Genomic DNA, 14,595 nt, shown 5'->3' on the forward strand with positions numbered 1-14,595 from the left:
TCGTCAGTATAAAAGAAAGTGCCAGAGGAACTGGACCCGCCTGCATCCAGTGAATTCATATTCTAACAAGTAAACAACGTATTTAAAGGGTGCAAAAATTGGTTTGGACTAAAAATAGCAAAAACCAAAAAATACCATAGCACACCTAGATAGTCCTTCAAAGACTCAAAAATGATGAAAGAATTGTATAAAAATTAGATGAAACAAAGTTACCATTCCTGTAGTCCGTCAGGACAAAGTCCATAGAAAAAATGCAAAGGTAACAGCATCAAGGCGTAGTAAAGTGCAAAAAATGAGATATTTATTCCCTCATGGCAATAACATAGCAGCAACGTTTCGACAACACGGTCTTTCTCAAGCTGATACAATATACAAATGAACAGGGTATATATACAACATACAACCAATCACATGTTAGGGCTAGCCAGTAGTTGCCAAGTACATAATTAACTTTATTAACCCTCACCACCCAAATAAAGTGTGTCAGTGAACATAGTAACTCACGTATTAAAAGCAGACAATATCCCAGGACTTGTATCCAACCAACTCCACGGTACCGCTAAAGCGCGCTGACATCGGCGTCTTGCCGGTGTCACTTTCATCATTTTTGAGTCTTTGAAGGACTATCTAGGTGTGCTATGGTATTTTTTGATTTTTGCTATTTTTAGTCCAAACCAATTTTTGCACCCTTTAAATACGTTGTTTACTTGTTAGAATATGAATTCACTGGATGCAGGCGGGTCCAGTTCCTCTGGCACTTTCTTTTATACTGACGAGGATGCTAGGCGTATCTTGGATGGAAGGAAGCCGGATAGCACTTTTTTGAAAACCCCCACAGTGGATATACTAAGGAAGAAATGGGAAAGTGAGAAACGTCATCTGGTTTCTATGGAGCTACACCTGACCACACTCACGGAGTATTGCAAAGCAAAAAGGATTCCGCGTGGACTGAGGACACACGTAAGACCAACTTTGTTACCTAATAATAAGCCATTTTGCACTAAATTTGAACAAATATGCAATAAATTCTCCTATGACCTGATGCTACTAAATGTGGAGTATTTGGAAATAGAGGCGGACTCTAGTAAGAGAAAGATTACAGATCTTGAGACGCAATTAAAATCTACTGTGGGTGGTGAAGATTGGACACAGATGTCCTCCAAAGTTGATTTTAATCTTACTAAGTATACTAAGGAATTGGAAGACACTAAGAAAAATAAGTGGTTCAGGGATCTGGATGACTATACTAATGGACATGTCTATGACTGGCAATATACAGCTGATTTTTCGCAGGATTCCAGAAGGAAGGGCAAAGGACGTCGAGGACAACGTGGACGTAATTTCAAACCACGTAAGGACAACTTCGGTTTCACTTCAGGGGATTCGGATTCCACAGATGATACACCTCAGAGTTCACAAGCTAACAACACGGGGGCTTTTTTGGACAAAGGACCCCCTGCTGGCCGAGGAAGAGGACACGCCGTGGGGGGCGGAAACATTGGAAAAGACGGAAAAGACAACAGAGTGACCACGCGACAGGGACAGAAACGCAATTAGGATCAACTATTGACCATGAACTGGTGGTAAATATTTCTTCATTAACGTTGTCGGATGAACAGATTGGTGTCTTGGCGAAAGGTCTTTCATTTTGCCCGATCACTAATGTGGACTGGTTTAGACTTGATCTTGATCTCCATTGCTTCTTTAGGAAATTGAAATTGAAAGTATTTTTTTCTGAACACGATACCCCTGTAACTAACAAGGATGATGAATCTCACATGTTATGTTTGAGGGATTATGGTTTATCAGTAGCGAGTACATTTCATCCATATGTACAAAACCCCTGTGTAGATGCCTATATACAAATTGTACAAAGGGAGATAGAGGGTTTGAGACAAACTGAACAGAGAGGTAACATACACTATAATCTTACCAACGAGGAGCGAGTTATCCTGAACAATTTATCTAAGGACAAAAGGATCACCATAAAGCCCGCCGATAAAGGCGGGGCTTTAGTGGTGATGGACACAGAGATGTATATAAATGAGATCCATAGACAGGTTTATGATGAAGATGTGTACATTAAATTATCCCATAATCCTACAGCAGTCTTTCAGAAAGAATTGGTGGGTTTGGTGTCGAGAGCCAAGGAGGCCGGACTTATTGATGATAAGTTGGCAGATTTTTTGATTCTGGACTATCCAGTTGTTCCTGTTATATATACACTTCCAAAGATACATAAGAGCCTGACCTCACCCCCTGGACGACCTATTGTGTCCGGCAGGGGGTCTATTTTCGCTAATACCTCCATTTTTTTGGATCGTGTGTTACGCCCCTTTGCGACGAATACACGGTCTTATGTGAAAGATACCTCTGACTTTCTCTCTAAAATCTCCACAGTAACTGTAACTGACACTTGTATACTGGCATCATTTGACGTAGTTTCACTATACACGTCTATTTCTCATGACAGGGGCTTGGATGCGGTTAAGAAAAAGCTGGCCAGCTCGGACGTGTCCCCGGAACGAGCCGACCTCCTCCTGACGTTGCTTGAATTCATCCTACGTAAGAATTACTTTGCGTTCGGTGACGATTTTTTCTTGCAGCGTCGGGGGACCGCCATGGGGTCAAATGTGGCCCCCACTTATGCTAACATCTACATGGCGGTTCTCGAGGAGGAGGTTGTCTATACATCACCTTACTGGAGACACGTCCGTAGCTGGCTTAGATATATAGACGATATCTTTGTGATTTGGGACGGGACCGTCCCGGAATTGGAGTCTTTCTTGGGGGTATTGAATGAGACACATGAGGATCTCAAGTTTACATTGGTTTGGTCAAGTGATCACATACAGTTTTTAGACACTACTATTAGTATCAGCAATGGTGGTCTTGAGTCTGATCTCTATGTAAAACCGACTGATCGGAATAACATCTTACACTATCAAAGTAATCACCCCAGGAAAATGGTTGATTCGTTACCTTGGAGCCAGTTATTAAGGGTCCGGCGGGTAGTGGCTGACGAATCTGTGGTTGACCACAGATTAGATGAGATGTGTGGTAAATTCATTGCACGTGGTTACCCTGTAGCACTGGTCAAGAGACACTGTGAAAAGGTTAAAAATGTGAATAGGGATTCCATACACGGGAGCGAGACACGTATGGCCACACCACGTATACCGTTTGTATCTACGTATGGTCCCCTTAGTGGACGTATTGGGGGCATTTTGAGGAGTAATTGGGGTATACTGAGTAAAGGTTGTCCCAAGGTAGTGGAATTTAATAACCCTCCGATGATGTCATATAAGAGGACTAAGAACATTAAAGATCTGCTTGTGAAATCAGATATTGGAGTATCCAGGGGACCGCGACAAACTACATTAGGTTTAGCCAAGATGGGCTGTTTTCCCTGTCTTGGCTGCTCATGTTGTAGTAACCTTTTGAAAGGTGAGACATTTGCACATCCACACACCACCAAACAATTTACAATAAAACAGAGATTTACCTGTAGATCGGACTTTGTCATATATATGATCGTATGCCCCTGTGGTCTATATTACATCGGTGAGACCACGCAGGAGGTCAGACATAGAATACAACAACATAAAAGCACGATAAGGACACAGAAAACAGAGTTGCCCATTCCGAAACATTTTAGTGAAGCAGGGCATACAGTGAGCCAGCTCAGGTTCAGAGTGATTGACCATGTACCCCCACTGGTTAGAGGCGGAAACAGAGAACTGAGGCTTAAAAAACTAGAGCTTAGATGGATCTTTGTACTTGAGACGCTGAGTCCTAAGGGACTCAACCTTGAGTACAAGGTACTTCCAGGTATGTGATATTCCTCGTCAGTATTTTTACAATATACATTTGTGTTTGATTTTAAATGTTTTTAGATCATGTATATTAACTATTTTACTTTGTTCATTGCAGTTACCCCAGTGACTTGTTCTCGACTCTCCATTGGTTGGATTCAGTTTTTGTGGGTTTTTACTTTTTGAATGGCATGATGAGTATACCCAAATTAGCTGTGTTTTTTTCTTTTTGTGTTTTTCCCTTTTTCCTTTTTTTGCAATTTTGCAGTTCACACTATCTATGTGTACCATGATCATGAAGAATTATCCTTTCTTTCTTTTCCTCCTTTTTTGGGCACAAGCATACCACCATTTAGCAAGCTGGAATGGCTACCGTCATGAATTACAGTCCATAGTGTGCATGAAGCCTTTTCAAGGAGTCATCTATGACTGCGTGCTGCCGAAATCTTCTCAGCGACCTCTTTGGCGCTCATTCACATAGGCATGAAAGTGATGCGTCTTATGATGACATTATATCTGGCATGGATTAGGTGAGCTATGTGATACGCTATCAGTTCGTCACCGTGTAGCAGAAATGGAACGCCCGGAGCGGGCTCTGATACCTGCACGACCTCCATAGGTGGGGAATCGGTGATGATGACAGCCAAGCATATAATGCTATATTTACGGCAAGTCTGGCGTGTTCTCAACTAAAGCTCTACATATTGCCATCTGGAGTTCCTGTGCCACTGCGTAAGAGTTTGTACATTCATACATTTGTATGTTTGTCCCCGTGTCCATCGGGAAGCTGAGTGGGACAGGACGGCGCATATTGGGACGGTACACACTAAAGCGCCTCTATGCCGTTAGTTGGACTTGAAGGACTGCGGGTCTAGCCTCATATGGTGAAGATACACAAGTTGGACAACGCTGCTCTGTGACAGCTTCTGCGGTTTGTTACCGATGTATGCTTGTTGATTTGCCCGCAACGATCATGGACTTTATTTATTTTTACTTTTTATATTTTTTCAGATAATGGAAGCTACATGATACAGACCGAGGTCCACTTATCATGTGAACTGAATTATATTGGTTTTTATCCTGATTCTGTCTCCTTTTTTCTGTTTTGTACTATCATGCCGTGTGAGCGTCGCGGTTGCTATAGCACCGGTCAGCTGACCGATGTGTTAGCATCAGCGGACTGTTGATTGGCTAAACCCTGCACATGCGCAGTGACACCGGCAAGACGCCGATGTCAGCGCGCTTTAGCGGTACCGTGGAGTTGGTTGGATACAAGTCCTGGGATATTGTCTGCTTTTAATACGTGAGTTACTATGTTCACTGACACACTTTATTTGGGTGGTGAGGGTTAATAAAGTTAATTATGTACTTGGCAACTACTGGCTAGCCCTAACATGTGATTGGTTGTATGTTGTATATATACCCTGTTCATTTGTATATTGTATCAGCTTGAGAAAGACCGTGTTGTCGAAACGTTGCTGCTATGTTATTGCCATGAGGGAATAAATATCTCATTTTTTGCACTTTACTACGCCTTGATGCTGTTACCTTTGCATTTTTTCTATGGACTTTGTCCTGACGGACTACAGGAATGGTAACTTTGTTTCATCTAATTTTTATACAATTCTTTCATCATTTTTGAGTCTTTGAAGGACTATCTAGGTGTGCTATGGTATTTTTTGATTTTTCCTTATAAGATTATTATTAAATATGTTAAAATTATATTTTTTGACATGCTGTTTTTGAGTTACTTTTATTAGCTTTGCCATGGCAAAATAATTATACATAATTATTACATAGTAATATGTATCACATGTTACATAGACGCTTTTAGATATTTTATAGCTAAGGAAAAATAGAATCACGCTGCACATTTTCAGAATAAGGCTGGGTTCACACTGGGTTTCTGCAATCCATTTTTTCATCCCCATCCGTTTTATGCAACAACAAAAAAACGGATGAAAAACTAATGCATTTGTGTGCATCCGTTTTGATCAGTCTTTCCATTGACTTCCATTATAAAAACGGATCAAAACGCGAAAATGTGGTCGACCACGTTTTTATGTATGCTAAAAAAACAAACAAATGCGGTTTGATCTTTTTTTTTTTTTATAATGGAAATCAATGGGAAAAGCGGTCAAAGCAGATGCACACAAATGCATCAGTTTTTCATCCATATTTTTTTGTTTTTGCATGAAACGAATGAAAGAAAACAGATTGCAAAAACGCAGTGTGAACCCAGCCTAAAGGCCAGATTCCACGGCCTGACTTTGCTCCTCATTCTCCGTTTGCTGCTGCCGCTATTCCACAAGGCAGCAACGAGCAGGTGAGTCCGGGTAGGGCTATAAAAGGCGTTTGTCTTTCAACATGTTGAAAGACAAACGACTTCAACGATCAGCCAACATGAATGATGTCGGCTGATTGTTTCCTCCTATTCCACGGGACGATTATCGGCCATAAAGGCCGATAATCGTTCCGTGGAATAGAGCCTTAAAGGGAACCAATCAGCCCGTTTTGGCTGATATGGTTCCCTTGAGCATTGTATAAAGCACCTGGAGCGGCCCCGGCATGTACCGTCCGCGGCCGTAGCAGGTGCTTTATAACGGAGAAAATGACTTTTATTCCCCGGCTCGTGACTAGATACGAGCGGGGAAGTAGTCATGGTGGGCGGCTCCCCGCTCGTATCTAGTCACTGCGCTCTGCCTGTCAGCGCACTCAGAGGGGATAATTGACAGGCAGAGAGGTCCGTTACTGGCCTCTCTGCCTGTCAATCATCCCGCCGAGCGCTGACAGGCAGAGCACAGTGACTAGATACGAGCGGGGAGACGCCCACCATGACTACTTCCCCGCTCCAGGTGCTTTATACAATGCTCAAGGGAACCATATCAGCCCAAACGGGCTGATTGGTTCCCTTTAGGTGTTTGCTAAATAAAATAATAAAAATAGCTAAATAAAATGTTTATTCGTGTTATCTTTTTACATTTGTGCATCAGAAAGGCAATATATAAGGTATTTCAAAAGCACCAGAATTCTGGTAAAGTCTGAAAGTTTAAACAGTAAAATGGTAAGAAAGACGCTGTGTGAACGAAGCCTTATTAGCTGTATAAAACACAACTGTTTTTTGGTCATATTTCGAGCCATCAATTTATGAGCTATTTTATACTGTTTATACTTGAAAAACATAGTTGCTTTCTTCCAGAAACAGCCCCACTCCTGTCCTCAGTTTGGGTGTGGTTTAGCAGCTCAGTTCCATTGAAGTGAAAGGAGCGGAATTGTAATACCACACACAACCTGAGGTGGCGCAGTTTTTACTAAAAAGCAGCTGTATTTTTTCCAATACTGGATAGCCCCTTTAAATTACAAATCTGCCTAATTATACAATGAGACATGATGATATACAATTGTACAATATATCAGGGGAGACAATAATGTGGACAATAATGCGGTTCTTTATTAAATCATGGGATTTTATATAAGATTTTCATGTATTATTTTGTCACTTTCTACTTATTATGTGATTTCTAGTAATGCGAATAAAGCAGCTTAGACTTTAGAAAGTACAAATAATCCCAGGAAACGCTACTAGAATTTTTTTTAATGACATAGTTACTTTACCAGTCTTCTGCAGCTTCTATGAATGGCGGTATTTTATCTACCTGCATTCCTTCTGTGTGTACATCATTCAGGCACGGCTGTGTATTTTTATTACCCATAGACACAACATATATCAGCTCTTCCTCTGGCACCGCATATCATTCTCTATTGCATCCAAGAACGATAAAAATGAAGATAAAATGTGTTTTAATATTTCAGGAGGCTACGGCAGGTCAGCGAAGAATCGAATAATTGCGGCTCAGATGTTTCACCGCTTGTCTTTCTTCGCTTTTTTGCAGCCTAGTTACCGACTTGCAATTAAAACAGAAAAGATGATCGAGGATCTCGTAAAAAATCTAAACAGCGAAAATCAAGAGCTGCAAATGCACTGTGCTAGTGCGATATTCAAGGTACGTATCCTAAATGTGACGTGTCGGTTATTATGTCGGTAATAAGTAATATAAATAAGCAATATAAAGTAATACAGTGAACGTTCCAGACACTTTTCCTGCACATTTGCTTTTTTGGTAACACATATGATTGGCCACTGTGAGCAGCCAATCAGCATCTGTGTTTGGTGGAAATAAGATCCAAATTGTGGGCAAAATATCACAGTGTCATTGGCGGTCTAGTGGAGCTTCACTGAGATATAGTGCTACTTTTAGAGAAGAACTTTCTATCTATACTACATGTTCTATAATGCTATCTGAAGACATCAGGAGCTTACAGAGAGTTATTATTTTCACCTCGGAGCTTTAGCTGCAGGTTACACTGCTCGGAATAGCTCTATAATGTCCTCTATTCTGCTGCAGCTATAAAGACGCAGAAGAGCAGGATGTTTCACCCACATAAAATAAGAAATCTGCTCTTTACCTACATGTACTATTTTGCTATAGACTGCTTTCTACTTGTATTACATGTACTGCGATATTACCTACCTACCTGCACTACATGTATTATACTGCTTTCTACCTGTGCTACATTTACTGTACTGTTTGCTACCTGTACTACATGTATTGTTCTGCTCTCCACCTGTACTACATGTATTGTTCTGCTCTCTACCTGTACTACATGTATTGCACTGCTCTTTACCTGTACTACATGTATTGTGCTGCTCTCTAGCTGTACTACATGTATTGTGCTGCTCTCTAGCTGTACTACATGTATTGTTCTGCTCTCTACCTGTACTACATGTATTGTGCTTCTCCCTACCTGTACTACATGTATTGAACTGCTCTTTACCTGCACTACATGTATTGTGCTGCTCTCTACCTGTACTACATGTATTGTACAGCTCTCTACCTGTACCACATGCATTGTGCTGCTCTTTACCTGTACTACAAGCATTGTACTGCTCTTTACCAGTACTACATGTATTTTGCTGCTCTCCACCTGTACTACATGCATTGTGCTGCTCTTTTCCTGTACCACATGTACTGTGCTGCTCTCTACCTGTACTACATGTATTGTGCTGCTCTTTACCAGTACTACATGTATTGTGCTGCTCTCTACCTTTACTACATGTATTGTGCTGCTCTCTACCTGTACTACATGTATTGTGCTGCTCTTTACCTGTACTACATGTATTGTGCTGCTCTCTACCTGTACTACATGTATTGTGCTGCTTTCTACCTTTACTACATGTATTTAGCTGCTCTTTACCTGTACTACATGTATTGTTCTGCTCTTTACCATTTCTGCATGTATTGTACTGCTCTTTATCTGTACTACATGTACTATACTGTTTTCTACCTGTACTAGATGTATTATACTGTTTTCTACCTGTACTACATGTATTATACTGCACTCCTAATACATGTAATGAACTGCTACCTACTCATACTACATGTACTGTAATGCTCTCAACTTGTACTACAAGTGCTGTATTGTACTTCACCTGTCGTGTACTGTATTGACCTCCACTTATACTAAATGTACTGTACTGCTCTCTACCTGTACTACTTGTACTGTACTGCCCTCTACCTGTACTACTTGTACTGCACTGTACTCTACCTGTACTACATGTACTGCACTGTACTCTACCTGTACTACATGTACTGTACTGCCCTCTACCTGTACTATTTGTACTGTACTGCCCTCTACCTGTACTACTTGTACTGTACTGCTCTCTACCTCTACTACATGTACTGCATTGCCATCAAAGTAGTTAGTAGATAGTGTTTTGCGACCAAAATAGTGTATATTAGTACATCTGTTTCATGGCAGTTTTTTTTCACCTGTGTTGTTTGTTACTAATTTATGTGATTTTTTTAATGATAACTTTCAGAGACTTAAATTGAAGATAAAAAATAGGAAAGAACATGCATTTTTTTTTCAACCAAGAGTTTTGCGTATGGCGACTCATATTCCCCTTCTGACTCCCAGCTGACATCTGCATGCTGTGTTTTTCAGAAAACAGACCATAACTTTAACTTTTTTTTTTTTGGGGGGGGGGGGGGGGCATTTGGGGAAGATACCTTGAGTGAAACAACCCTGGATGAGGTTTGTAAGATGTCATTTTAGATGCCTAAAAAATACTAAAATCGAAGAAGAGCACCAGTGGAGTAGGAATCCTCTGCATAACAACTAGAACCATTTATAGAGTTGTCAGACAGACACTAGAAACTAGTCTGTCTCCTAGTCGGTCTCCAGGTGAAGGGCGAACCTCGAGCACGTACTGGTTTGTCCGAAATCGGACTCTTGGTATTTGATTACCGGTAGCTAAAGAAGTTGAATTTGGCCCCAAGGCTGCATCCAACGTCTTCAGCCACTGGTTATCTAATGGCGAGGGCTCCTGGACGTGCTCAAGGTTTGCTTATCTCTAGTTATAGGGTGAAAAGGTGAAAACTTATAGAAATGTTTTTTTTAATTCGACCCCATTAACTGAAGGAAGAAAAAAAGCAAGAAGAGCACAAAGCATCTTTTACTGTCAGATTGATCACATATACACCCCTTTATAATCCATATCCTGTATGGGAGACAGAATGCATACAGTAAAAATTGTACAATTACAGTTTGTGAGCCCTAAATTATGTTTAGATCTGTCCGTCACTGATTCAGGTGCTAAAAGCTCGGCTCTGCGCACAAGGGCTTATGACAAGTATTAAAGCCGGAAACGGTTGTGAAGCTTAATCCTGACAATCAGATCCTGATGGGCTGTGATTAGGATTTGTCCTAATAGGTGATCCCAGTATTCCCAGTGTTTGGATTAGATTTAGTCGCAGAAGAGATAGAAATCTGAACTTCTCCCGATTGAAAGAAAAACAAAACAAGAATATGTTTTCCATCGAGATCTGTCAGTGAATTCACCGCCTGGTCCTAACACAGTCTACAAACATAGGCTATGTTCACACAATGGCAAAAATAGAGAAAAGGTGGCTGATTTTGATATTTTAAAAAAAGTCACTTATTGCCGCGATTTAACTGACTGCAATGGCAATGCATTGAAGTCAATGGAAAGACGGACGCCCCATGCACACAATGTATTGTATAATGGATGTTTTTACCCTGGATGTCAAAATAATGAACATGATCATTATTTTTGGACGTCTTTTGCAAACATTGGGCGCTTTTTATTGTTCACACCCAGTTTTTCTTTTGTCACCGTTCTTTCTCCGTTTTTACTATTAAATTCAATGGCCAAAGGCCAATAAGTCCACCTAAACTAGAATAATGTACAAACAGCTGTCCAATATAAAGAAAAATAGAAAAAAAGTCCCAGAGGGCACTCACCATAAATCTTTAAACTTTATTTCTTCATTTAAGATTCAGAAGACCAACAAAAGTGCAGGGCGAGCATGCCAGAGCTCCTGACTCTGCTGGGCAGCGTGACAGCTGTTTCACGTGTTCAATCACGCTTCTCCAGACGTCTACAGGCGTCTGTAGAAGCATGATTGAACACGCGAAACAGCTGTCACGCTGCCGAGCAGAGTCAGGAGCTCTGGCATCCACAACATGCTCACCCTGCACTTTTGTTGGTCTTCTGAATTTTAAATGAAGAAATAAAGTTTAAAGATTTTATGGTGAGTGCCCTCTGGGACTTTTTTTCTATTTTTCTATATATTGGATTCTACGTTACACAGTCAGTAGTGAGCACCACCACTTATATGCATCATCCAGCATAAAATGATATGATTACGGACTATATTCTATCTCAGTAGTGGCGGTTTCTATCTCTATTTTTTCTATTTCTATTTTTTGTACAAACAGCTGTCGTTGCACCAGAAAGCTAAATGACGTCCGTTATTTTAGACTCAAAATGACGGACGTCATTTTAAACGGAGCTGAAAAAACGTGTGAACATAGCCATAGTGTGCAGCACCGCTTAAAATCCTGCTACAAAACCATGCACAGTCATAATGAATTGTTGCAGTCATTCCATGAATTAGGGCCATATTCCACAGGACGATTATCGTTCGAAAAATTGTTAGATCGTTCGTAATTGAACGATAATCGTTTCGTGTAATAACAGACGATTAAACGACCAATAAGAAATCTTTGGTTGCTTGATAGAATTTAGACCTATTTTTATCGTTGATCGTTTGCAAATCGTTTTCACATCATTCAGTGTATTAAGATGACGTTCACAGCAGCAACGACAGGATGACCACAAGAACAATCATAATTAACGATCATCGTTTTGTGTAATTGGATGAACAATTTTAGGACGCCATAGCAGTAGTTCGAAAAATCGTTTTGTGGAATAGGACCCTTACTATGCTTTGCTACTGTGGATTGTACGGGTGAAGTACATTGATCATATATACTTGTTATATGTCTAGAAGCTACATCACAAGGTTAAAGCGACTCTGTACCCACAATCTGTACCCCCCAAACCGCTTTTACCTTCGGATAGTGGCTTTTAATCCAAGATCTGTCCTGGGGTCCGTTCAGCAGGTGATGCAGTTATTGTCCTAAAAAACAACTTTTAAACTTGCAGCCCTGTGTCAAATTGCCGTAGCCTGGAGTGTCTGTGCCCTCCTCATCATTAGTAATGCTCCAGCCAGGTATTCTCCTATTCCTCACTTGCCTGAACACTGCTTAGGTGCCTTAACGATCCAGCCCATGTGCTGTGCTCACACAGGTGATAAATAGTAGAAAATCTGCCTAGAGTATTCTTAATGATAAAGGGGAGCGGGGACAGAGAGGGTGTGCCAGCCTTATGCATAGACACTTGAGGCCACGCCAGTTGGCACAGGGCTGCAAGTTTAAAAGTTGTTTTTCAGGACAATACCTGCATCACCTGCCGAATGGACCCCAAGACAGATCTTTAATTAAAAGCAGTGTCTCGTCCTTCTAACTTTTATTATTTTTCGGCTCGCGGTAACCAGGAGATGTAAGATGTTATGATGGAAGGGGTGCAACCCTTTGCTTGAAGCTGGCTCCCGGTTGCCCATGACTTGGGCTCTTTTCTTCCGATGTTGAGTAATTCATGAATTCAACCATTTTCTCTGCTTCTCTATAATCATCTTGCTGATTAGTTTAGAAATCGAGTCTCTGAACAGTGTGACCTACAGCTTGGAGCATCCCAAATACTTTAGTCCCTGGAAGCCGTTCGCTACTTTATTTTTGCTTTTAACATTGAACGGAAATATTATATATAACATCTTTGCAGTATTGCCACCTGTATCATATTTTCTGTAGGCATAATAATATATATAATATAATCATTATAATAAGAAAAAGAAATGTTTATACAAGTATAAGTCGAAATTATTGGCACCAGTATTAACCGTTTTCTTCGGATGACATGTGGATTGACAAGACTACTGTGTTGTTGTAGTTACACTTCAGGGCCAGTTCACACGGAGTAAAACTGGCAAAATTCCATACTGGCAGTCTATGGGAGGCTTGCGCGCCTCTTCTCTCCACGTGGAAGAATAGACTTGTCAATTCTTTTGCGCGGAGAGAAGAGGTGTGCAAGCTTCCTATAGACTGCCAGTATGACACGGAGGCTGGCGGGATTCTGCAGCTGAGAAACCCCAGCCTTTTAATAACCCCTTTAAGGGGTCACAGGGTTCACTTCAGTGGGCTGCAGTAACAGCTATTTGGTGGAGGTCCTGCCCATTAAATATGGTTTATTGATGTTTTCTATCAAGAAAACTTGCCTGCCTGGAGTACATGAAAAACCATTGTAGGACAAATATATAATAATAAATTAAAAGAAAGAAAACAGGTGGCTAATTTTGAGGGTTAAAAGCTTTAAATCAAATTTTGCTGTATTTAGTGATCACAGCATCAATACCAATGTGTTACAGTGATTTAGGTGGAAAAATATAATATACATATATTTACCTATACAACTATTATAGTACCAAAAACTGCCTCTGCCTTTGAGCCAAAGCTGTGCAGGTGCATCTGATGTTGTGTGAATGCAGGATTATTGGTTTATATATGTCCACTGTACGTGCATTATAAATAGTGAATTTAGTACAAAAAATCTTACAGAAACAAAAATTGAAAAAATTAAATATCCCCCCCCCCCTGACACACATTCACCCTCACTCCATTGCTGTTTCCACTGCCTCTTTCTAAACCTAACATTCCTTAAGGAAAATAGAGCGCTTTCTTCATTTGGCATGGCCTCATTTCATCCTCTCTTTGCAGATCATTCCGGTAATGATGTCCGTGCATTATGTTCTGATTCGATTTTGCAGCTTACATATGTTGTGGTTTAAGTGATGACAAACCTCTCGTTTTCCTTTTTAAGTTTCCTTCAAGAGGTTTCTGCATGCTGCCCTCTTTATTTTATTTTATTTATTTTTTTGCTATTTATTTGATTGCTTCGCTTCTTCGTACTTACCATTTGTACTGCCTGGGTATTGTTTATGACATCAGGTTTTATGATTAAGCCCGCTGCCAGCATTCTTCTCTGTTTAAGTCATCCACTTTGTCTCTATAACTAGACAAAAAATAATTCAAGTGGCAGCAGTGTTTTTTTTTGTAATTGATGTCATATTAAATGTCCAAGTATTATGAAATGGATAACATGCACTGAGATGTTTTGGCAGGGCTACAGCAGCCACATGCAAACCATAATCACCAATTCCCACCTCATAAGGCAATTCATATTACCCGAGCCTGCGAATCTTATTACTAACGTCGTTTCGCAAACACAAAACGATAATGTTTTCCCCTGGACAAAATATATGTTGTGTGCGGGACGGGGAATGTTTCTGAAACTGCT

The 14,595-nt window shown here is 40.5% G+C and overlaps 1 protein-coding gene across 3 annotated transcripts in view; it reads left to right on the forward strand.

Annotated features, from left to right (window-relative positions):
- ODAD2 (outer dynein arm docking complex subunit 2) overlaps positions 1-14,595 on the forward strand; it is a 121,726-nt gene that overhangs the window by 67,083 nt on the left and 40,048 nt on the right. For all 3 annotated transcript variants that reach the window (XM_069959015.1, XM_069959016.1, XM_069959017.1), the window contains one exon: positions 7,709-7,819. In XM_069959015.1, the coding sequence (XP_069815116.1) occupies positions 7,709-7,819 (111 nt within the window). The remainder of the gene's footprint in view (positions 1-7,708; positions 7,820-14,595) is intronic.

This window comes from Dendropsophus ebraccatus, chromosome 2 (assembly GCF_027789765.1).
Source record: "Dendropsophus ebraccatus isolate aDenEbr1 chromosome 2, aDenEbr1.pat, whole genome shotgun sequence".
NCBI classification, from domain to species: domain Eukaryota; kingdom Metazoa; phylum Chordata; class Amphibia; order Anura; family Hylidae; genus Dendropsophus; species Dendropsophus ebraccatus.